The sequence below is a fragment of the Manihot esculenta genome, chromosome 6 (assembly GCF_001659605.2).
Source record: "Manihot esculenta cultivar AM560-2 chromosome 6, M.esculenta_v8, whole genome shotgun sequence".
NCBI lineage: Eukaryota > Viridiplantae > Streptophyta > Magnoliopsida > Malpighiales > Euphorbiaceae > Manihot > Manihot esculenta.
In genome coordinates, this window is record NC_035166.2 from 25,697,223 (window position 1) to 25,722,230 (window position 25,008).

The 25,008-nt window shown below is 30.7% G+C and overlaps 4 protein-coding genes across 4 annotated transcripts; 3 read left to right on the forward strand and 1 right to left on the reverse strand.

The window, feature by feature from the left end:
- The first annotated feature begins 3,363 nt into the window (after positions 1 to 3,363).
- LOC110616899 (ethylene-responsive transcription factor ERF115) lies at positions 3,364 to 5,155 on the forward strand. Its single transcript, XM_021759419.2, has 2 exons — positions 3,364 to 3,825; positions 4,191 to 5,155. The coding sequence occupies exons 1-2, from the start codon at positions 3,684 to 3,686 to the stop codon at positions 4,790 to 4,792; spliced, it is 744 nt and encodes a 247-aa protein (XP_021615111.1). The 5' UTR covers positions 3,364 to 3,683; the 3' UTR covers positions 4,793 to 5,155.
- A 5,633-nt stretch (positions 5,156 to 10,788) lies between these two features.
- Positions 10,789 to 13,409, reverse strand: LOC110617144 (floricaula/leafy homolog). Its single transcript, XM_021759757.2, has 3 exons — positions 12,840 to 13,409; positions 11,947 to 12,299; positions 10,789 to 11,391 (listed from the first exon to the last, which is right to left on the reverse strand). Exons 1-3 carry the CDS (start codon positions 13,267 to 13,269, stop codon positions 11,029 to 11,031), a joined length of 1,146 nt encoding a protein of 381 aa, XP_021615449.1. The 5' UTR covers positions 13,270 to 13,409; the 3' UTR covers positions 10,789 to 11,028.
- A 3,322-nt stretch (positions 13,410 to 16,731) lies between these two features.
- LOC110618089 (probable beta-1,4-xylosyltransferase IRX10L) lies at positions 16,732 to 20,987 on the forward strand. Its single transcript, XM_021761128.2, has 4 exons — positions 16,732 to 17,233; positions 19,047 to 19,435; positions 19,693 to 19,937; positions 20,261 to 20,987. Exons 1-4 carry the CDS (start codon positions 17,095 to 17,097, stop codon positions 20,772 to 20,774), a joined length of 1,287 nt encoding a protein of 428 aa, XP_021616820.1. The 5' UTR covers positions 16,732 to 17,094; the 3' UTR covers positions 20,775 to 20,987.
- Positions 20,988 to 23,738: 2,751 nt separating this feature from the next.
- On the forward strand, positions 23,739 to 24,927 carry LOC110617775. The gene is made up of 4 exons (XM_021760768.2): positions 23,739 to 24,098; positions 24,205 to 24,263; positions 24,540 to 24,657; positions 24,728 to 24,927. The coding sequence occupies exons 1-4, from the start codon at positions 23,851 to 23,853 to the stop codon at positions 24,810 to 24,812; spliced, it is 510 nt and encodes a 169-aa protein (XP_021616460.1). The 5' UTR covers positions 23,739 to 23,850; the 3' UTR covers positions 24,813 to 24,927.
- Positions 24,928 to 25,008: the final 81 nt, after the last annotated feature.

The window sequence follows — 25,008 nt, forward strand, 5'->3', positions numbered from 1 at the left end:
AATTATGGAGGCTCTTTCCACGTCTTACCATTTATTTATTTGGTCTTTTTTCACTTCATGTGACTAAACAACCAAGTCAATCTTTAATGGGGAGAATTTTCCACCAATGGAATATATATCAAAGAAAAATTTGTGAGAGATGTAGGTCCATTGCAAGAGAATTATAGGAAAAGACAGAGAGAAACGAATACCCTTCTGGCCCTTCATCTTCCTGGAGTAAAGAATCTTTGTGATTTTAATATTTAGTGTTTTTCTAATTAAAATTTAACATGTGGATTGTGGATCGTGGGCGTGCGTAATCAATGACTCAGATCTTCTTGCCTTGTACAAATTAGGTAATTTTTTAAAAAAAATAACTTATTTTTTAAAAGATAAATTCTAAAAATCTTATTAATATATCTATATATAAATTTTTTAATATATTATATTTTTTAAATTAAAATTATAAAAAATAAACTATTCCGTTAAAAATATATTTAAAAAAATATATTTTTAAAATATAAATTATTTTTTATAAACAAATGAAATCTTAATTTCCATGAGTATTACTAGTGTAAAGAGAGAATACATTTTGACTATAATACCCTCCCCTCCCCTCTTTCACTCTTCCCGTCCCTTTTACCTTTTATTTTCTCTTTGCCATCCTTGTGATATTGTTGCTTTGGTTACCTGGACTGTTATCGGCTGAGGACAGCTGGGTTCCAAAGCTCGGGTCCAAGAAAGGTCCATGCTAGATTGATTGAGCCTAGGTCCAATTAGAGTCTAAGACACAACCTTATGTTTTATAAAAGTTTGAATGCAACCTTATGTTTTATAAAAATCCGGATGCAATTCAGATAGATCGAATTGTGCTAAAACTCGTTTGAAAGAGCTCTAGCTCCATATACTTGTTAGACCCCATGAAATAATAAATCAAATCATATAACGTTGGAGATTGTATTCAAATAATACCGTATGAAATTAAATGATTGCATAACAAAAAAAATGATAAAATATTTTCATACATATGCTCAATGTAAATATAAGAAGAAGATACCAACACCAAATGGCGGTTAGAAAATAAAATTAAAAAATGTACAAAAAAAATAAAAAATCAAACTTATCAAAACATATTATGAATTTAACTTCTGATTAGATCTTAGACATCATCCGCATTTTATGGAGAACATGGAATGTATTGCACCTCATCCTTCAATTGCTATGTAATCTGCTACTTTTTTCTGCAAACACTTAGATCATCAGCCTTCCATTAATAGGCAACGCCGCACTCCAATTTCATTAATTTTATCCATCTCATTTTAGAACACATTTTTTATTAAAAATATTTTTCCTATTTTTTAATATTTATTTTTAAAAATTACAATTAAATAATAAAATTAAAATAAATTATTTTCTTATAAAATATTTAATAAAAAAATATTAATGATGAAAAAGTTGTGAAATTAAAATTATTTCACATCATCAAATACAGCCACTTTCACTCAATCAGATTAATTCAATTTACAATGATGTAAAATTTGTGAAATTAAAATTATTCCTAATACACTGCTAATGTTTCAAAATAGAAGATTTAGAATGTACGTACAGCTACTATTTTTATATTATTTGATTTTTTATTTAATTTGATAATAAAATAAAAATATATAATAAATAAAAAAGTATATATTTATTTAAACAATAAAATAAATTATATAATGTAATAAATTAAAATGTTTCTGTTTAAATATTAAATAAATTGTATGACATATATACTTGTTACTATTATAAAAAATTATTAATAATAGCAATTAGATAAATTTTATTCAATATTTAATATAAATCAGCTGTCAATACTATTATTTAATAGTAATAATTATAAGCTATTAATTATATTCGATTTTTAAATTAAACTAATTTTAATTTTAAAAGAATTGATAAAAAGGCAAACCAATGTTTTTTTTTTAAAGAAATTCTTCGGTTATAATAAAATTATTATACATATATATTATTAAAAATTCCTTCCACTCAAAACTGCAGCCCTCCAATAAATTTAGATTTTTTTTTTGTCTAGTTATAACTTGCGTTTTTTACATAAATTCTTTACTTTACGTATCCAATGTTTTAGTTATGGCATGTATGATAACCTTTTTTTATGGCTATTTGATTTTAATTTATTTTTTATTTTTTTCTATTTTATTATGAAATTACTTTTTATATTAAACGATATTTAAATTTATAAATTTAAATTCATAAATTCAAATGCAATATAAAAAAAAATCTCATGTTACAGTGATCATCAAATATATTTTTTGAAAAATATTTTTTATATTAATTTTGATATATTTAATTTTGACATCCATAACATATAAAATATGAGCTATCCAAGATCAAGATACATGGACACCTCTGCAAAAAGCTTTTCAATCCGGACAGAAATTTAGACACCAGCATGGTCTCTAAAAACCGCTAATGGAAAGGATCTTTGAGCTTTATCAATCTGTCTCAGCCCTTTGACTCTCATCTTTCTATTCATATTAGGCTATTAAATGTGGGTGTGATGGTAACTCTGACATAAGTGTGATTTCAATCATTTCAATATTAAATAAATCAATTATCTATTATTAATAATTCATTTAAAAAATTTATAATAAAACACAATAATATATTTTTTTAAAAAATAAACTATACGAATTATTAAAATAAAAGAGATTATATATCATTTTCTTCATTAAAAAAAAAATTTCGATTTACCTTCTTTCATTTCTTAACGCCTACAATTCTAACTTTAAATCATTAAAAAAAAACATTCAATTTCATTATCACCATCATTTACAAAATAAAACTCATTCATAATCCCTACGAATTAAAACCATACACCAACACAATTTTAATTTTAATTTTATCGATTTTTCTCATATAAATTTTTTTCTTATAGGCATAATATATATTTCTATATTAATCGAAGACATATGCATACATATATAATTAAACATTTTTCATCCAAGTATTTATAATATTAATTTTACTAAATATAAGCATGAAAATAACTTGAATACATGATCAACATGAGATAGTTAGTTTATAGAAATATAAACTATATATATAAAAAGTTTTAATGCGTAACTAAATAAAAGCAGATATAACTAAATTCATCCATAAGAATAATATAAGGGAAATTTACTATATATATTTATAAGGAGTATATATTTCAAGTGTATTCTACAATTTGGCAGAGGTAACAGCACTCCAGTTGCATTGACTTAATTTCATTCACATTAAACCAGATTGATATTTACGTATATAAAGTCCTCGGCCACACTTCACAGCCCTATCTTCTTCTTCTTCTTCTTCTTCTTCTTCTTCTTCTTCTTTTGATCTTCTTTTGATCGGTCTTGGCGTCTTGCCCTCTTTATTAATTTATGCTCTCCCCTCTCATCTGCGTACCCTCTTCTTGATCTTGATGCCTTTCTTGTCTTGATATGGTGTATATATATATATATACTCGTAACTAAAGCAAGCAGCAGCAAAATTTCTAGCCACAGAAAGTGGTCTCATTTCCTTGCTTGAATGCCCTAGCTAGCTAGATACAAAAAATATATAAAGTGGATCGGAATCATGGGAAGCGGCCCCTTCCATTCGATGAATCGGAGGAGAAAGAGGAAGATCACATCTTCCCAATCTACTCAGCTCGATCTCGACAAGACATGAATGCAATGGTTTCAGCCCTAGTTCAAGTGATTGGAAATAGCCACAATAATCCACTTCAAGTTCATGAAAATCCTTTATCAATACCACAATCAAACACACAAGGCCATGATCAACCACAGCAGCCTGTTCCAGATCAAGGTATTATCATCTGTATATATTATGTAACTATTTATTGTTCAATAATTTCCTCCAATCTGTAAAATTTTTTCTTTAATTCCTTTCAATTACTCTCTTGATGATAATATACACCTGCTTTGTTGCAGGATTTCATGTTTTCCAAACTGAATTTTTAGTCTCTGTGATTTTCTCTATTTAATTTGATCAAAGTCCCTTTTCTTTCCTTAAAGAGAAATACTAATTATGCATAGTGTAATTTTTAATCTGCGAGTATTTCTCCTATAATTTCTTTGCCTTAATATATATTATCTATCAAGTTTCTTGCTAACAAACAAGTATGGTGAGAGAATAATATCGCAATTCTAAGACTCTAATGTCTTTTGAAGGAAACACGAGGAGAAGACACTATAGAGGAGTGAGGCACCGACCGTGGGGAAAATGGGCTGCCGAGATCAGGGACCCAAAGAAGGCAGCTCGAGTGTGGCTCGGTACTTTTGACAACGCTGAAGCAGCAGCCCTTGCTTATGACGAAGCTGCGCTTAGGTTTAAAGGAAGTAAAGCTAAGCTTAACTTTCCAGAAAGAGTTCAAGGAAGAAGCGAATTAGGTTTCTTGACTAATCGCCAAGATTTGCATGCAGGAACCCAACAAATTATGACTCGTCGAGTTACTGATCCTCCTTGTCCTCCACATACACAACAAGAAGCATACACAACTCGTTTTCAATACCCACAGTTTTTGCTTCCTAGTGGGAACTACGGCTTCAACTATGCTGAGCCCGTGGGTCGTTATAGCAGTGGAGAGTCATACCTTTCGCCGGCGTCATCAGCTGCATCTTCATCTTCATCTTCATCTTCATCTTCATCATCCACAACTTCTCATCAACAAGAAGAGCTTATAAGATTTTCAATGCAGTTTGGAAATCCTTACTCTCATTATAATCCTCCTACAAATTGGATGGACTTTGATTCTACTCGCGGAAGAGACTAGTACGTATAGGAAGGCAAGTTTTAGTGAGGAGATAACTAGCTAGAGGAACTCTGAACTTTCTGGTTATGATCGGGATCGATGTTTATTTTTCTTTTTTCACTTGCTTGTTTTCTCTTTTCCTGTTTAAATTTCCCTTTTTTTCCATTTGGAATAAATTGAATAATTACCTTGTATGCTTGTTGAACATCTTTCTCATCTGGGATAATCAACTACGTTACTCTTTGTTGATTTTAGTTCCTGCAAGAGAGACTTCTCCTTGTGGTTGAGTTTTATATCTCTAGACATTACAGAATGGAGAAACAGAAAATAACCTCAGAGAAATGTAGCAAGAATCATTCCATATCCACAATTCTACGTATTAATACAATGATGATCCCATTTAGATAAACGTCCTACCTCTACATCTTGATTAGTGGGAAAAATCCGACAGCTACGAGAGGCTCAAGTTTGAACGGAATCAAGAAGAAAAGCTAATGCAAACCCAACAGCCAATGAAACAATACCTGCCATTTCCATTGCCGTCGAGGAGCTGGAACTGATCCAAACTAACGACAGGAGCTGTATCTACAGATGTAATAGATGATCGAGGGAATGTAATGCAGGTTTTTAAATTCCAAATATAGACATCATTGTTGTGAAAATGAGAAAAAAGAAATTGTCGTTAAAATCGGCTGGGTGGATGAGCCGAAATGTAAATAGCTTAACGACAAAATGCGTTTAACGCGTTATAAGAAATAGTCAACTCTACGACATACTAGTGCTAACTTCTGGATAGATGTTCTGAGTCTCAAGTCAACAGTGTTGATTGTTATATATTTTATAATTACGTGGAAGAATATAAACGCATAGAATACTTATAAAATTTAAACTAATCAAACTCGAATCTAAATTCTACTTTTATATTAAGAATATTTGGCGTTGATTTAAATAAATTCAAAAGATTTCATATTTTATTTTCTCAATTTTTAATTTTTATTTTAAAAAATAAAAAATAATTTTTAAATAATTTTTAAATTTATTAAAAATTAATTTAAATTGTTTAAATATATTTTAAGTTTGATTATTATTATTAAAATAAAATTTAAATTCATTTAATTTTATATATTTTAATTAATAATTTATATAAAAAATAATTTCAAAATATACTTAAAAGCTGTATTAGAGCTTATTCATTTTTGTAATATAAGATCCATCAATTTAGTTTTAGACTTATTGGCTTAGGACTAGCTATGTAATATATTTAGTGTGCCAAATTAAATATTTTAAAAAATTAATTAAATTATAAGTTTTTTTAAAAAATCATGCTTTTATAATATACAAAGTATTTTCATTCATCTATTTTATTTGTTTTTAAGATTTTATCGTAATTAAGAAAACAATTAAATCACTTAAATTACATCAATTAATGTATTATATCAATTCATAATCTTGAGAGTTGTATTGCTAATTAATTTAAAATATAATTATGCTGTAAATTAATAAATTATATGTGTTAATCAGAAATAATTTTTTTAAAAATTTTTATTATAAATTATAACTGATCAGTTATTATAATATATATAAAAATAGCCACAATCATAAATAAGATAAATTATTGTCACAAAATCTTAATCATAAGAGATTATCTCAATTTTTCTCAAATTGAATTCTGATTCTGATGATGTATTTTTATTGTTAGCCGTAGTAAGAAATTTTTTTTTATTTAATTCATATAATCCATTAATTTCAAATTTAATATTATAATATATTTCTCAATTGTAACATAACTATATTACAAAATAAAATTGAATCTTCTTTTTTATTTTCTTTTATTTTTAAATATTAATTTTATTTAGATAATTTTTTAATTTATTATTTATATATAATAAATTAATTTATAAAAATATAAAAAATTATTAAAAAATAATTAATAAATATATAATATTACATATTATAATGATTTCAAAAGAAAGCATTTTTCTTATTTTACAGCAATATATAATATTTTTTTCTTACTCTTTTTATATAAGACATTCTTTTTATAATTCATGTAGAGATATAATTGTCATATTAATTAATCACAAATTATATGATATTTATATATAAAAGTGATAAAATTAATATATTTAAAAATAATGATAAAATTAATATAATACAAGTAATTTAATCTATAAATTGTAAATATTATAATACATAAATCTTTTTATATTTTACTATTAAATTTAAATAAAAATTAATTAAATTAAAATATTGAATAATAGTAAATTTATTTTTAAATTTTTTATTTTATTAATATTTTTATTTTTCACTAATTAAATTTAACTTTATATTTTAATTTTTACTTAAAAAAATACGAATTTATTATTTTAATAATTATCTAATATTTAAATATATTATTTAATAATTTTAATTTTAAAATTAATTTAATTGTATTTTTATTATTTAATAATTATTACGCTCGTTAATATATATATATTCACCTTTATGTAACAAGTCCCACAATCGTCCAATATCTAAATTATTCCAGACAATATATTGATATCTTTTTAATGTAGGACTCATTGTCTTTAAAAATTTATGAAATATTAATTATTGCATATAAAAATATTATAAATTTTGAAAAAAAAAAGTGTATGTCAATGTTAATATTTGATAAATCTGATTTTTTCCTACTCCATGATAAATCTGGTTTTCTTCTTATCCCATCATATGAGCCTTTCAATGTTCGATTTGATGAAAAGACCTGCAAAATAAGAAAAAACGGTTAGAGGTTTACCGGAAATATCTTCAGTGGATAACCTCCGACGTTCAAGTCAGGTTTATGAACTAGTGTAGTATAAATAAGCAAGAGTTGCAGAGAAAAATAAAGTAAAAATATAGAGTCGAGGAAGAAGCAGGAAGAAAAGAAAAAAACCCTTTCGTCTCTTGGCGATGTATGTCTACCTCTCTGCTACAATGTTAGCTGTTTTTGTCACTCAGCTCCGTACGTACGGATGTGTCAGGACTCTTCTCCATGCTAGGTGGTCATTTAATTCTCTCCGGCGCGCATGCGAGCAGTGCTGCAAGGTGATTGGGCCTTCTATTCTTTTTCACATCACTTCATGGGCTGGACTTCTTCTCATTGGACCCGGGCTTATGGTGAACCCGACCTATCCCGCGCATCCGGATCGAGACTTAAGATGCTGGATCAGTCTTGCTTAAGAAGAGTTTGATGGGCTTTGGGCTATGGTTCTCTAATTGGACCCGGTCTCATCTAGGGTAGAGAAAGTCGCACGTTCATCAATATTATTTAAAATTTTATTTGATAATATTATTTTAATTATCATTGAAAAAAAAATAGTATTATAAATATTTTAATTAGATACAATTAAATATTATATTTTAATTAATTAAATTTCAGATTATTTTTGTTTAATTTTAAAAATTAATTTTCAAATCACAATCTCAAATACTTTTTTTTTTCTAATAAAAACCGAAAAGTTCCTTCCCCGACAATTAAATCACAGTCTTAATTAGTTACATTATTATTTGAATCCTTTGGTTTTATGAGATGCACAGTAGTCAAATAAATTCTTTAAGATCGAAGAACGGACGGTCACTTCATTTTTGTTCCTATTTATTAGATTTCAATAACTTATATTTTAAAAATAAAAACTTATTTAAAATTTTCTCTCCTTAACGATTTATTTTTTTATTTAATTACGGTAAAAAGAAAAAATCAAGTTTTTATTTAATAAAATTTTCATATTAAAAATATTTAAATTTAACAGACACGAGATTAACTTATAAATATAAATTTTATATTTCAATATTCATAGTGTTTTTTTAAATGCAAAAATCAGTGTCTTAATCGAAATGTTAGTTGAGCAGAAAGGCGGTGGTGGAGCATGACTGTTGGGTTTTATAAAAGGAGGGCGAGAGTATGGTCGGAGCTCACACGCTCTTCGTGGAGTTAAATGTGGAAGCCGGCGCCTCTTACATCAGCTTCAAAGTGTGACTTCTTTAGCGTCAAAATTTTCGGCTTTGGACCTTTTTGCTGACTAATATTGTCCGGTCCATATTCTTGCAGTGTAATTCAAGTTTGGCTTTTAATCACTTTGGAAGCTATAAGAGTTTTTTTTATATATTCAAAATGTTAATTTTAAACGTAATCTTTATATATACATATTATAATATTATATATTTTGATAAATCTTTTTCTCCTCCTCCTACTCCATGATCGATCATGATAGATCTGAATTTTTTCTTGATCCATCATATAGATCCATCAAATGGGTCTCTCAATATGAAAGCACCTGCAAAATAAGAAAAAGGTCTACTGGGGATACTCCGATAGAGACCTTTCGACGTTCAAGTCAGATTTTATGAATAAAAGTAGAATCTTTAGGCAAGAGTTACCGAGAGAGAATAAAAAATAAAGTCCCGAAAGGAGAGAAGAAGAAGAAAAGAGAGAGAGCCAGTCAGAGGGTCTCCACCGGGTATCCCCGGTAGACTCTTGACCGTTTTTTTCTTATTTTGCAAGTCTTTTCATCAAATAGAATATTGAGAGATCCATTTGATGGACTAAGAAGAAAAATATATTTATCATGATCGATCGTAGAGTAGGAGGTGAAAAAGATTTATCATATTTAAATATATAAAATAAATTCATAATGCATTAGTATGGACTGATTATTGAGGCTTGGGATCAGGGAGAAAGTCGTCCTGTTTTCGTCCTACACAAAATCTATAGGATAGAAGAAAATCATGAGATTGAGAGCAGGAAGCCGTTCAGACAAATTTACATCCTAGCAAAACTTTATCCTCAATAGTCACTATCATGTAATATATTAATTTGCTAATTTATACTTTTAATGAGCACGACAGAACTAACTTCATGCAATTGCAGTGTCTTGTTATCACTAACTTTGTCTTGGATTGAACTTTACATTTTCCAACCTGACAAACATGTGAGCTGCCATCCCACAATACATTTTCGTCCACTGACACATCTTTATTTTCGAGGATAACCATATATTAAATAACATAGGCTGAGCATCTCTGAAGGGTAGATGGCAAACCATTGATAGCCGATCTATGCAAGTATTTTTCATAACATTAATATGGCTGAACTATGCTCCTGTCAATAGGCTATGGATGAAGAAGAGGCTATGGAAATGTGAGATGTTTTGGACCACTTGCTAAGGATGTGACCATGAAGAATACGAGGAAGTTGCCAAACGCAATGCCCATGATGAGATGATGTGTAATGCATTAGTAATCCACACATTGTAATATATTTCTCGCGTCAAGATAAATGGATGAGTAAAAATGTCTTAAAAAATCAATTAAATATGACAGAGGAGATGAGTATTTGGAAGCTATGTCATTGTTCTTGCTATCGGATACAGACAATGTACAATCAAGCTGTCCTGCAAGATGGAGATAAGTTTGAAACTTATCTGGAAGAAAGTTATCTTTATTTGTCGTATCTTCTTCAGGTACACGGCCAATTGGAAAACACTATGCGGCACCCTTTGCAATTACAGTGGATTCGACCTCTTTTTTTTTTTAAAAAAAAATTTCTGGATTCGACTTGCTTCCTCAGTTGGAATACGGGAGAGGGACAGCAAAGCTCAGATCCATGTTGATGTGTTCCTGTGGGAGGCAGTAGCAAGTGATGGTCAAAGCACTTGGATCGATATGCTGTATAAGTATTGTACTTCAGCACCTCAGTCTGAAGCGTTGTATGAATTTTAGAGACTGAACTTCTGGCTTTGTTGATTTTCGCAATCTGATTTTGTTATTATGTGTATGTAATCTTTTCATAAAAACTCACATATATCTTTTGTACCCCAAAAGAAAAATCTGTTGAGTAATGTGCATCAAGCTAATGTTTTCATTTTTTTTTTTCCGAATCACCATGCAATAATATATGTATTTTCCTTTCATTTGTCTTCTTCCTGGCTTCACTTTCTGTACCCATGCTTATGCAGATTCTCCATAACCTGCAGAACTTTTATATATATTATCTCGGAGTATATGTGCAGCGTGCTTAAACACCGAACTTATCATGACTCCCTGGTCCCTGGTTAAGAGCCGAATGTGAAATTAAGACAAACGAAATGTGGTCGGTGGAAGTAACCAATGATAATTGCTTATCTATCGTTTAGTTAGTACAATTGTAAACTATGGATGTGAAGTGGCAAGCATCCATCACGTGGCAATTGTCCTAACCTACAACAACAGCAAATACAAACTATAACTAGGCTTTAGATTTAGAAAGGCAAGTCATCACCCCCACCAGAGACAGAGCTGGATGCTGCAGCACTGTTGCGCTCAGCATGACACAATTGACGAAGCTTCGTAGGTACATACCAAATGGCCAGACGAGGATGAGCATTGAAAATAGCATCAATGTCCCAACCTTGTCTTGCTGCTATGGTCACAAGTGGCTTGTAGCATGCCTGTCTCCACGCTCCAACGTTTTCTCCTCTCTCCTTGAAAGCTCTTCTCAGTGCATTGGACGCATCCTCATCAAGGCAATGAAGGGCATAGCAGTGCACATAATGCCTCATTTTGGGCTTGTTGATGTAGCTTGCTCCTGCCTTCTTGGCGTACCTAAACACCTGATTTGTCACCTATGTCCAGGAAAAAGCCTAATAAGACAAATTTCATTTATGCTTATCTGAATGCAACAGTGAAAGGAGAGGACAATGTTTTCTGCTCTTTTGAGCTGCAAAAAATCAATGATTTTTCAATGACAGGGTAAAGAATCTGGTCGTATAGAAGAACTCAATAACGATAAATGCTGTGGGCTTTTGCATGCCCTCTTAGAGGAGCATTTCAAAATCCAGAGGGTAATGGACTTGGATCCTAAGTCCAATTTTGCACGTCAGAGTAAAGCCAACTGTTAAAGCCTGAAGTGCCACGTTGTCGCACGGACTCAGGAAAATCACATGTTAATTGAAGAATGAAGTACCCTAGGCCTTTCTGCAATTTAGGCCTTCAAGTAATGGAATAGTGACAGCCCCACCAGACCGTACGTGACTTGGTTACCTTTTACCTTGGAACAGCTGTCAAGTTCGTACCAGATAGGGCTGGTTGTGGGTTCACTGTGAGACCCATGTAATTGTAAATGTCCTTGTGGACCCAAAAACCCGATATTAACGGCCCAGATGGGTTTCTTTGTGTACCTTAGTGGGGCATTTTTCTCCGCGGTCCTTGGCGATGTTTTGGACTTGTATCAAGAATTCACGGCACTGTTCGTAGAGATGGAATAGGTAATCAAGGCCGTTCTTCTTACCACGAGCCACTTCCCCAGGCTCCGTCACAATAAATGGGTGCTCCCGTTGTCTCTCGTACCCACCTGCACCGCCATTTTCATCGTTCTCGTTTTCATCATCATGATCAATGTCCACCACCTTCCGCTGCCCTTTCCTCCTTCGCTGCTGCTTCCTCTCTGCTGCTGCTGCTGCCGCCTCCCACGCTCCACTTCCGCCGCTCCCTGCTGCTTCCTTCTCTTGCTGCACTGGCTCCTCTGATAACCCTGCCCACGTACCCATCACACCACAATCAGGATTAAACGCAAACAGAAAAGAAGAAGATTATTATTTACATACATCCTTGTGTTGCTTGCAAAGGGACTTGACACATCATATATAAAATGGATGTAACAGTTCCGAATCTCAAATCCAAATATGAAAACAGCAATCAGAACTTAATTTTATTTTTAGAGGTTACGAGAAGCGCAGATCAAGCTAACAGGAGACAACGATAGAACATAAATAAAAAATAAAGATTACATAAAACGCAGCTAAGCAAATTAAAAAATACAACACATACTACTCTCTATCTAAGCCTTGAGTGACGCAACAAGCATCCAAAGCAGATAGCTAAACTGGTAAAACTTTAAACATGCTCTTTCCAATGAGTAATGAATCTCCTACTAATTCTCAACTCCATAACTTAGAATTCTACTAATATAGCAGGAAAATACTAAGGTAATTAAGGAAGCAACAATGGAATTTATGGGAATTATAACTATATTGTATTCTAAACAAAAACGTAGTAAGCTTGGTAACAAAACCTTCTTGGGAGAGAGCATCGAGAGCGTTGGTGGTATCTCCTGATAGCAGATGTCTTCGCCGAGAATCCTCCTCCTCAAGCCTCCTTCTCTCAGCTCTAACCGCCGCCTTTATACCATATCTCTCTCCAACAAGAAGATCCCACCTGAAAATCTGAGATAAACTGTTCATCATCTCATCAAGCTCCTCGTCCTTCATGTCCAAAAGCGTGTTCACAGTGAATCCCAGCTCTGCTATCTTCGCTGCCGTGTAGTACCTTATCCCATACGCCTGAAACAACTCCTCAAGTCCACACAGCTCCCTCGGTCTCACCGCGTACCCTGCCGTCAGTTGGGGCGGTGGAGCCACAGCTTCGAGAAGACGGTTCGGTGCTGGCACCACTGTTCGCGGGTCCCACTTGAACAAACTTGCTGTGAAGGCCTCTGGATCCATATCTCTATCTATGCGCGCGTCTACTCTCTAGAACTGATCTCTTATACTTCTGTGAGGGTGGCAAGGTGTACATTGATCATAAAAACAGGTGCTTGTTAGTTGTTTTTGCGTTGTTAATTTCCGAAACTACCCTTGCATCCCTTTATTTTTTTTTTCTTTTTCTTTTCCTTCTATTTTCTTTTTTGGATCAAGTAGCTAACAGAATTGGAGGCCTGATGTTTGGTTGGGACTTGACAGTTGAGACCAAACCAGTCAGATTGTGTGTCATTCGGTTCCTCGCAGTTACATAACTTACATTCTCCACATCGAAGTTCCAATATATGCACTCATATTTTGACACATAAGCAACATAACACCATGTGGGCCACGAAGCCCTACAATTTTTTTTATTATAATTATTTTATAAGTACTCAATTTGTTTTCTCATATTTTCAATTATTATAAATTAACAAATTTTAATCAGCTGCGTATTTTACGCAAAAAAAATAATTAAAATTATAATTTTTTAAAAAATGCATTAAAACAATGGTAACTTTTATTTTAATAATCTATCATTAGAATATAGCATAATACGTTTAATAAGTTGAATTAACAATTAAGAATTTCATTTCATGAAGAATTATTTAAATTATAAAGTCAACAATACATGCTTAATTAGATTTACTCTAGGTATTTCACATGTAACAGTTTTGCTCAGCCGTCCAATTGACGATCAGACAAAGCAGTAGCGCAATCTTATGTTTTGGGTCTATTGTAAGTGTGGTGCAACTGAATGTGCCAGATAATGTCTCCTTGACTTTCTCGTTACGACATATAGAGTTTTTCTACTTCGTTGGAGATGCCTGGTCTGTTTCCGACTTTATCGTTGCCACATCATATATTCTAACTTAAAATACAAAAAGTCGAAAACACCCTCTTATTTCAGAACATAATTATATTTACAATAAAAATTAAATTATATATTTATTCATTGATTAATTATAAAATATTAGAAATTTTTTTTATAAACATAATTTATTATGTAATGAATTGATTTTATTTTTTTATTTTTTTAATTTTAAAAACAAGACAAAAATGCTGTTGGCTAATTTTCCATCCTCAATCCTCAAGTGAGAGATTGGGGGGAAAATTAGAAAGAAAAAAAAAAAAAAAAAACTCTGGGAAAGCCACATTGACCGAACTATGCTAGAAATCTGATCACTTGCTATAACAAGATAAGGGGTAAATCCGTAATTCAAATAGGTTAAACATGAGAGTCGTTTGGTTAGAGTTAGAAAAATAATAATAATAAGTGAAGCTTTCTATCAAGTGCAAAAAAAATTCCTGTTTATTTTTACATAATTAGAACAATTTTTTCTTTCATATAAGAGAAATAATTTATCTAACAAAAATTTAATGAATTCCATAATTTTTTTTCACTTTAAATTATATCATAATTATTATATTTTTAAATTATAAGTTTCTTGAAATTGTATTTTATATAAAATATACTAATCAAAAAGCAAGACAAAATAATTTATTGCGAAATAAATTAGAAGGACAATTTAAAAAGCAACACTGTTCCTTGGCGATGTAGGAAATAAAATGCAGAGTAAGTACAAAAAATGTCAGGTGTTTCAGCTAAGTCTCTCTGAGCAAAAGGCTGTTTTTGTACTTGTGAATAAAAATAAATAATCCAACGAAGCCCATAATGAGCTGTTCTTTGTTTTGGTCTTACAATCAGCTGCTCCCGCATCTACTTGCATCTCCCACTGGAGCTTATTTCGTGCGTTGGATAATCTGAATCGTGCAGACTAATTTGCTACGTTTCAAATATTCAGTGGCCGTATCAGTGCACGCTTATGAGCATGAAGAAATTCCCGAAGGGAAATAATCCATCTTTTATCTTCTTTTTAGAAAAATAAAAACTTGTTTTACATCGAAAAAGAGAAAAAAAAATACCAAAATTAGTTGGTCAACCACACAGTACTTCTGATACTGCCAATGGAATCATGACACGTCACGTCTCTGATTAGATGCTAACAATGCGTCAGTTGCTCAGGCTGGATTTTTTCTTGCATAAACAGTACTTTTCCTCCTACTCTATTTCCAGCTCTTCCTTTCACATTGCTTTTTAATCAATTCTGGCGTTTCATGGCAAAATTTATTACTCCAAATCTAATGCGGTTTTTCAAATTAAATAATTAAATAAAATTATTTATATCAATTAGACATTAGAGTCCTCAATCAAATAAGAGCTTTTTGATTAGCGCATTAAATCTGAAAAATTTTATTATTTATTATATTTAATTTTTTTTAAAATAAAAATTAGAGATCAAAGGTAGAATATAAAATTTTTTAAATTTATTTAAATAAATTTATTATCAGTTTAAATTTGTAAATGCATTTATTCACTTTTATAATGCATATAATATAAAATGAAAAAATTATTAAACTGAGATGAGAATCTATTAATTAAAAATTTTAAATTCAAGGGTTAAATATAAAATATTTTTAAAGCTGCTTAACATATGGGAATGACAATTTGCATCCATGGGGTCTAACAAGAAATGGGCTAATAATGGGCCACTACCACTGGTAACGAGAAACTTAGGAATAGTCGCAAGTCACAGAAATAGCTCTGGGCTTATGACAATTGGTTTGGTTTTCGGTTTTGAACTCTTCTTCTTTCCCTCGTGGTAGCGTAAACTTATGCATTTAATTTCACAATCTCTAATCAATGGGACCGTGCTTAACTTTCAGTTTTTAACCAGACACTAATCATCACCCTCCACCAGTTTTACAAAAAAATTATGGGAAACTAGGTTTTTTTTTATTATCATATATTGATTGTTGAAATTAATTTTTAAAAATTTTAATTATTTTATTAAAATAAATTCCAAGACCAACGCCAGTTGAAATCAAATCAGAAGAGAAAGCTAGTAAACATAGGACAGGCAATTAAATCATATTAGACCAACAACATTGCAATACAAGTTGAGTAATGTGTCGGTGCAACTATAAATAAAATAATTACTATAAGGTTTTATAATTTGAACGTGTTCAACATTTTTTTACATTATATTATGAAGCCTTGAACTAACGTCAATCCTTTGAGAGACACAATCTATCAACTTTTATGTAATCAATTGGAGTTAGGTTCAATAGTGTTGCTGTTAAAGTATCAAACAATTCATGAATTTATTTTATTAATTAATCTCTATATTTTATAAAAATATTTATAAAAAAAGATAATGGCTAATTATAAATAATAGACTAAATAACTTAATTATTTTTTATAAGAAAAATAAAATAAAATTAAAATTCACCCACATACTTGAAACAAGATGTGCCAAATTACCCTTCAGTTGAAAAATATTTAGCTTAAGTTAAAAAAAGTAAATTAAATATAATGGGTAGTGTAAATTTTGAATATTTGGAGAGCAGGTTGAAGAATGCAGCTAGGATCTGGTAATGAGGGGGACTTTCCATCAAACCCCGGCAGAAATTAATTTATATAAAAAGAAGGATTACAGAGCCCACTAATAAAATAAATAAAATTAGTTATTCTAATTTTCAAGAAACAACGTAAGGATCTTCTTCAAGCAAATTTGCTTGGCCTTCTCTGTCAATCTGTTGCTCTTTCTTTCCCCTTTGTTTCTCTAATCATGAAAGAAACTCGTTTATTGCATTTCTAACAAGACCCTGTTACTTGTTATCGTCACATTTCAACTGTCTCTTCCCAGTCTCAGCCTCAAATCGTCCTCCTCCTATGCTCATGTCCTCTGCTTCTTTGGGTCCTTGAGCTGCTTCTTTGTCAGATTTCTCTTTATTGCTTTTTCTTTCATGCTTCGAAACACTGAAGGGACAGGGAAAATGGACATTTGGAAGTGGGTTTTTGTTGGGATTCTCTGCTATGCTGCTTTTGCATCGACTGTTGGTGCTGTGAAGCTGAGCAGGAGTCAACCCACTGAGAGGATTTCAGGTCTCTTTCCTTTGCACTTACCTCTATTTGCTTCTGTGGTGAGGGATTGCCATGTTCTGTTATTATCCATCCCTATGTTGTTGATTGATAAGCTGATTTATGCTATTTTATAACTTTGATGTAGGTTTGATAAGTGAATTTAGGGTTTCTTTTTCTCTTCGTTCTGAGAATGTAGTTTTTGGTCATGGTACATTTTTGGGGATCCGCTTGGGTTGAAGCTCAACGGGAGATTTGCTAGGATTGCTGGCTTTAGTTTGTTTTCTAAGGTCTTTCACTAGTCAAAAGTAATGTTCGGCGTTATAGTGTAAGAATTTTATTTAGAACACTGATAAAACTCTTTTATATCTTTGTAAGCTGTATATGCCTCTTCTGCTATGATTATTCGTCTTATGCTTGAGCAAAGAGAAAAGGTTGGAGCTTAAGATTAACAAAATATGGTCTCTTAGTTACCAAGCATGATAAATTTGATGATGAGACCGATGTATCTATATGGTTGCGGAAGGTACGTAGAAGGAATAGGTGGACATGGTTGCCATCGAATGGGTATATGTTTCAATTCAAGTTGATTAAGCCATAATCCCATTCTAGTAGAAGTGGGCTTTGGGGTTTGCTGGAGGAGGGATGGCTATATGGTTTTTTCCTCCATTCTACTTGATTCAGGGCTAAATTGGTAGAATGGTCTTATGCGGTTAAACCTCATTTATATTCATCCTAGGATATAAAATGGTTACTTGTTCTGATACAATTGGACTACTATAGAATGTAATTTGGAAGTGCACTAGAATTAGATCAATTATTGTAGCTGAGGAAGTCCTAATTTGTATTTCCTCGATTGAATGCTAATAAACAAGGGCAACCAAAAAAAAGTATCATTTCAATTAGTATGATGGACGGGTGTAAATAAGGTTAATTTTGATTGTATTTATTGGTAGTCATACACAGCTGGACTGCTGCAGAATATGTCGTCTGCTGTCTATTTAGTTAGAGAAAATTTGTTCTTTTAGCTGATAAGCTGATTATTTTAGTTCATATGATCTCAAGTTAAAAAAAGAAGAAGTTTCCATGTATGTAACTCCAACCAGTTTGGATTGAATTGAAGGGAGTAAAAAAAGTTAATTTTGATTGTATTTATTGTTAGTCATACACAGCTGGACTGCTGCAGAATATGTTGTCTGCTGTCTATTTAGTTAGAGAAAATTTGTTCTTTTGGCTGATAAGCTGATTATTTTTAGTTTATATGATCTCAAGTTAAAAAAAGAAGAAGTTTCCATGTATGTAACTCCAACCAGTTTGGATTGAATTGAAGGGAGTAAAATGTCTCTAATTTCCCTGTCATAAGAAATTAGGTGCCTTTTATGTCTGAATGTCATGGTATTCTGGCATGTATTTTTGACATCCCCACTAATGAAATCACATTTCTAGGAGTGTATGCAGAAAGAGAAAGGTTTCTTCCCTGGGTTAGTAATTAGTAGTTTCTTTTTGCCCTACCTCTTTAATACTTTCCGAAATCACTTCACCTAATAATAGGCAGTACCAAGCCCTGGAACACCATATTACATTGATGTTCATTTTGCATTAAGTTCGAGATTATGAAGTCAAATTATTTTTGTGGTGAACATATCTGACATCTTTTAGTAGACCTTAACTAGACTAATGAAAAAAATATTTTATGCGGAAGTGAGGAAAGGGAGAAATGGGAGTTTACTTTTTGCACATATTGCAATTGTTATATTGATAAGGATTAAATGTTCTAGAACTATAAACTCTCTGTAATTATGAGACCTTTAAGTGATAGGATTTGTGGAACATGTAGGTAGTGCTGGTGATGTTTTAGAAGATGATCCTGTGGGAAGGCTAAAAGTTTTTGTTTATGAACTCCCAAGCAAATACAACAAGAAGATTCTGCAAAAGGATCCAAGATGCCTTACCCATATGTTTGCTGCTGAGATCTTTATGCATAGGTTTCTCTTATCTAGCCCTGTTCGAACTCTCAATCCTGAGGAAGCTGATTGGTTTTATACCCCTGTATATACCACTTGTGACTTGACACCAAATGGCCTTCCTCTGCCTTTTAAATCACCAAGAATCATGAGAAGTGCTATCCAGCTTATTTCTTCAAACTGGCCCTATTGGAACCGGACTGAAGGAGCTGATCACTTTTTTGTTGTCCCCCATGACTTCGGAGCATGCTTCCATTATCTAGTGAGTCAATCAATCCATTTCTTTCATGTTTGTTCCTAGTAACCTCCTATTTTTTTGACAAGCTGTTTACTGAATTTTAACCAACAGAGCTGATCATATGGATTCTCAAACTCCTAATATGTTTCAGCTTTTGTGCTGTATCAAATTGTCATAATGCGAATTTGTACTTCATCGAGTTGTTATATTCTGGCAAGGTTCTCTTCCTTGATGTCATTAACTTTTGTTGGATGTTTCCCTCTTCACACGTGCTGTTGCAGGAAGTGAAGGCCATTGAAAGAGGAATTCTTCACTTGCTCCAACGTGCTACCTTGGTGCAAACTTTTGGACAACGGAATCATGTTTGCTTAAAGGAGGAGGGCTCAATAACTGTTCCTCCATATGCTCCTCCACAGAAAATGCAAGCCCACCTTATTCCTGAGAAAACTCCTCGATCTATCTTTGTCTACTTCAGAGGATTGTTTTATGATGTAGGGAATGACCCAGAAGGTGGCTACTACGCAAGGTATTTTAAATAGTGTTTACATTTTTAAGCAAAGAGTTGAGGTGCAAGTGTTTTCAATTTTTTTCGTGTAGCAACAAAGGCTCAAATCCATATTTTGTTTGATGTTGGTAAAAAAATGTAGATATGAAGCTGTGACAAGAACCATCTCGTAATTTTAACAGTTAACTGAAATATTCAGGTAAATCACCTGGTGTTTCATTAAAATGCTATGAATTGTTTGTAAGTGGAAGAGAATTATCAAATTTCATGGATTCTCTATTTATCCTTGTTCTGATAGAAGTTTGAAAAGCTAACTTAATTCTCCATTTTTGGAAAATTTTCAGAGGTGCACGAGCAGCAGTGTGGGAGAACTTTAAGGACAATCCGCTTTTTGACATATCCACGGAGCACCCAACTACATACTATGAAGACATGCAACGAGCTGTGTTTTGTTTGTGTCCACTTGGGTGGGCCCCCTGGAGTCCGAGATTGGTTGAAGCAGTTATATTCGGTTGCATTCCCGTCATCATAGCTGATGATATAGTTTTACCCTTCGCTGATGCAATACCATGGGAAGAGATTGGAGTTTTTGTAGATGAGAAAGATGTACCAAACTTGGACACCATTCTGACTTCAATCCCACCTGAAGTAATACTTAGGAAGCAGAGATTACTTGCGAACCCTTCAATGAAGCAGGCGATGCTATTCCCACAACCTGCACAACCAGGAGATGCTTTCCATCAAGTTCTGAATGGACTTGCACGTAAACTGCCGCATGACAGAAGTATTTACTTGAAGCCAGGTGAGAAGGTCTTGAACTGGACTGCAGGTCCTGTAGGTGACCTGAAACCTTGGTAGCAGCTATAACATGTACATTTATTTGAAGAAATTCTTGGCAACCAACAGAGTTTCTCAAAAGTTTGACACTGTGAATCTTGATTTTGCCACAACTGTTGGATTATGCAGGTTTAGTGAATAGGGATATTGCTATGAGCTGTTTCTTCCCTTCCCCCTCCACCTCCCTTCTCATGTAAAGGAACTTTTTATCAAGAGTTTTCCATGTTTCAATTAGTAAGAGCTATTTGTCCATTCACAATTGCTAAATACGAGCTAAGTGCCAACACCCATGTTGTGGGCTATAGGTTGAAAGTATTTATCTGCTAGTTGATAAGACCAGAGCTATAGTTTCATTTTATTTATTAGGTATTTATAATTTAAATTTGATATTATTAGAAATTCAGAAAAAATGAAGAATAACAAAGGTAAAACTAAACATATTTCGTAGAATTGAACTTGATGCTGATGGAGATATTAATCTCAAAAAGAGTATACTAGTACATGAAATTAAATTGTATATGTTAATATTGAAATGATAAGAACCCAAGTCTAAATCATCTTCTCTCCAACATAACATGTGAGGAAATTTTTTTAAAATATTTTTATAAATTATTTAATATTTTATTATTATTTTTTAATAAATATTATTTTACATTATTTTATTTTTTTAATATTATAAAATTAAAATTTAAAATTAATATAATAAATTTTTGTAATTTTTTATAAATATAAAAAATAATTTTTATTACACTTAAATTCTTAATTTAAATTGTTAACATTGGTTTTTGTTATTATGATATAATAATTTAATTTAATTTAATTTTTAAATTGTTAACTATTAAATACATTAATTTTATAAATATTAACTATTATAATTTATAAAATAAGCTTTTATATAGAATTCTTAAAATTGTTAATCGTATATAGCTCCGCTTTTTAATACTCTTTAAATTTATACGAAAAATAATTAATGAAAAATGTATTTTTTAATTTTAAAAGAAAAAACATTTTATTTAAAGTTTTGATTATATAAATTTTTTAATAAAAAAATTATATATATAATTAATCAAAATTATATCATTTTATAAAATAAAATTTATATTCAAATACAAAATACTTTAGCCAACTAAATTAAAAATCTAATTACAATTATCAAATTTAATTACATCCAAATTTCATTATTTTTTTGTCTTTTCACTTTTATAAAATCATTCCATTTTATTTTTTATTAATTATATTTTATTAAATAAAATAATTCAAATTTAAAATAAAAATATTAATTTTAAATAAACATTTGAAATAATTTACTCAATTATTATACTAAATAATATATATGGTCAAAACATAAAATTTTAACACTTTTGATATTTACAAAGATTTTTATTTTTTAAATTTAAAAAAAATATATATCATTTTTATTACATTTTTCATTTAATGGAATGCTTATGAAAAAAACATATATATATATATATTCTAAACTAAAAAATTATATGTATTTTTTAAAAATGACCTTGCATAAAATATTTAAAAAATAAAAATAAATATAAATAAAATCAATTTAATAAAAAAATTATAAAATTAAAGAAAAAATTACAAAAATATTAAATCAAAGCAACTGAAATCCATTACGCATATAAAAAAATCAAATTCAACATAAATTTAAATTAAATAAAAATATACATAAATTATTAGTTGAACTAAAAGAGCAATACAAATAATATTTTTAAAAATTAAAATGCTAACAATGCAATTATATGTATATATACGATATCTCTCTATTAAATTTATGAAAATTCAATTATATTTTTAATAAATAATAATGATTTATTATTAAATTTATCATTTAATAGCAATTGTAAATTGTAAATTTTTAATTTTTAAATATTAAAAATATTATTAATTTACTATAATATTTATTTTTTAAAAAAAATAAATTAAATTTACATCAATTTAAAAAATTAAAATTTTCATTTTTAATTTGACAAATCTATTTTTAAAGTGTATAACAGATTCAAAGATATACTTAAAAAATTTAATTATTCTCTTCTTTTTCTCGTTTTAAAATATATCATTATTTGTAATTTTATAATAATAACTTATAATTTTCTAAACAAATAAAAATATCCTTTTTAAGTTATTAAAAAAATTAATTGACGCTAATTATTAATTTAAATTATTTTTATATTTCTATATACGATTTTTTAATTCATTATTTTTTTAAAAAATAATTTAATTTACAATAAAATTTCAATAAATAGAATTTAAATGTAAAAAAGATATTTTATAGTAAAATTTAATCAAGAATATTTTAATCAATTTAAATTTAAATAGACTAATAATATAATTAAATTAAAATTTTTTAAAAAAATTAATTTAACTTAAGATAAAATTTGAATATAAGTAATTTAAATATTAAGAGAATTCTTTATTGATAAAATTTAATCAATTATAATTTAAATATTAAGAGATTTCATCAATCAATTAATATAATTAAATAATTAAATTAAAATTTTTTAAATAATAATAAAACATAGTAGAATTATTTTAAAAAGTACTAACATTTTTTTTTAAATTTTTATATATATTACAGATTAATAAATATTATATAATTAATAATTCTATTGCCAAATTAATAATTAATTTAATTTTAAACGCGAGAGAAAAAAAGAGTGGTAATAATTAAAATGATAATTTGGAGAAAAGACGAATATTATTTTTTTACCAATAAGACTTATTATTTTTTGAAATAAAAAAAGATTTAATAATTTGTATTAAAAATTATCTCACACAACCATAATATTTATAAATTTATAAAAGTAGAAAAAAATCATTTAGTTACTTCCGGTTAAAATTGATAGATAAGAGATGTAATTTATAAAATTTCCAAAACGTGAGCAGAAAGTGCCAGAACTAGAACAACTTTTGTGGGACGGGAGACATGAAAGCCCCGCTTCCACGTGTTCTCCAAGCAGCCGATAAAACTAGCTAATTTACCTCTACTCAGTGTTCACCTCTTATCTCCTCGTCTCGTCTTCTGCCTCAATTCTGTTTGCCTACAGATCGACCTGCGAGGAGAAGAAGCTTGGCTGCCGGAGAAATGTCCCTGCATGCACCCACCAGGATTCAGGCCGCCAATCCTACTTCTCCACCTTCTATTTTAGCTCCTCTTGGCAGTAATGCTGGGCTCAGGCCACCATCGGATCGTTTTGCTCTGAAATCCTCCTCCTTTTCTCCATCGCTCCACCTCTTGCTTACTTCTAATCAACAGAAGCCTCTTGCTTCTGCAGCTCCAAGATTCTCCATGCGTGTTGCCTCCAAGCAGACCTATATTTGTCGCGATTGCGGGTGATGATATCTTTTGGGTTCTAGATTGTTTCTTGATTTTGTTGTATTCTTTGTAAAGTTTAGTAGATGAAGGGGTTGTGATTTAGTACAATTCTGGTGATTCTAGGTATATTTACAACGAGAGGACTCCTTTCGAGAAACTGCCTGACAAGTACTTCTGCCCTGGTACTCACTTCCATGTTCGCTTCAATTTTCAGTTTCCAATATCCTTTGGTTAATTCAGATTGGTAGTGGGTGGCATAGATTATCCTCCTTATCCATGAACTACTGATGATTTCTTAATATTGGTTGATTAAACTGTAGTCCGTCGTCTTTAGCTATCTCATTATGAACAAAATGTTTGATGCTTGTATGCACTAGAAAAGGGAACGGGGAGTTGTCATTTCAAAATTTTCTGGCTGGATTAGATTGCTGATGCTATGAATTGAATTTGCTTGGCAGTTTGTGGTGCTCCAAAAAGGAGATTCAAGCCATATGCACCTGCTGTGACAAAAAATGCTAATGAAACAGATGTTAGAAAAGCACGCAAAGCTGAAATCCAGAGAGATGAAGCAATTGGGTAAGCACACGTCTAGTTTCTTGTTAGTTTTACAAATCTCAGCCTCTCGTAACAATGGTAAACTTGACAGGCGAGCTTTGCCAATTGCAATAGTGGTTGGAGTCGCAGCCCTTGCTGGTTTATATTTCTACCTGAACAACAGCTTCCAAGGTTGAACGTCGGTAATTTCACAGGAACTATGGCAGAAGAATTTTATGTGAATGCTCGAGTTCATAGAACAGGGCAATTCTTGTAATTTTATTCTATTAAGGAAACGTTTATTTAATGTTATTCTTTTCCTCCATTCCAAGATTGATAAATGCAAACTTCTCACTGTCCGCAGCTATAATGAAAATCTAGGAATTTTCAAAA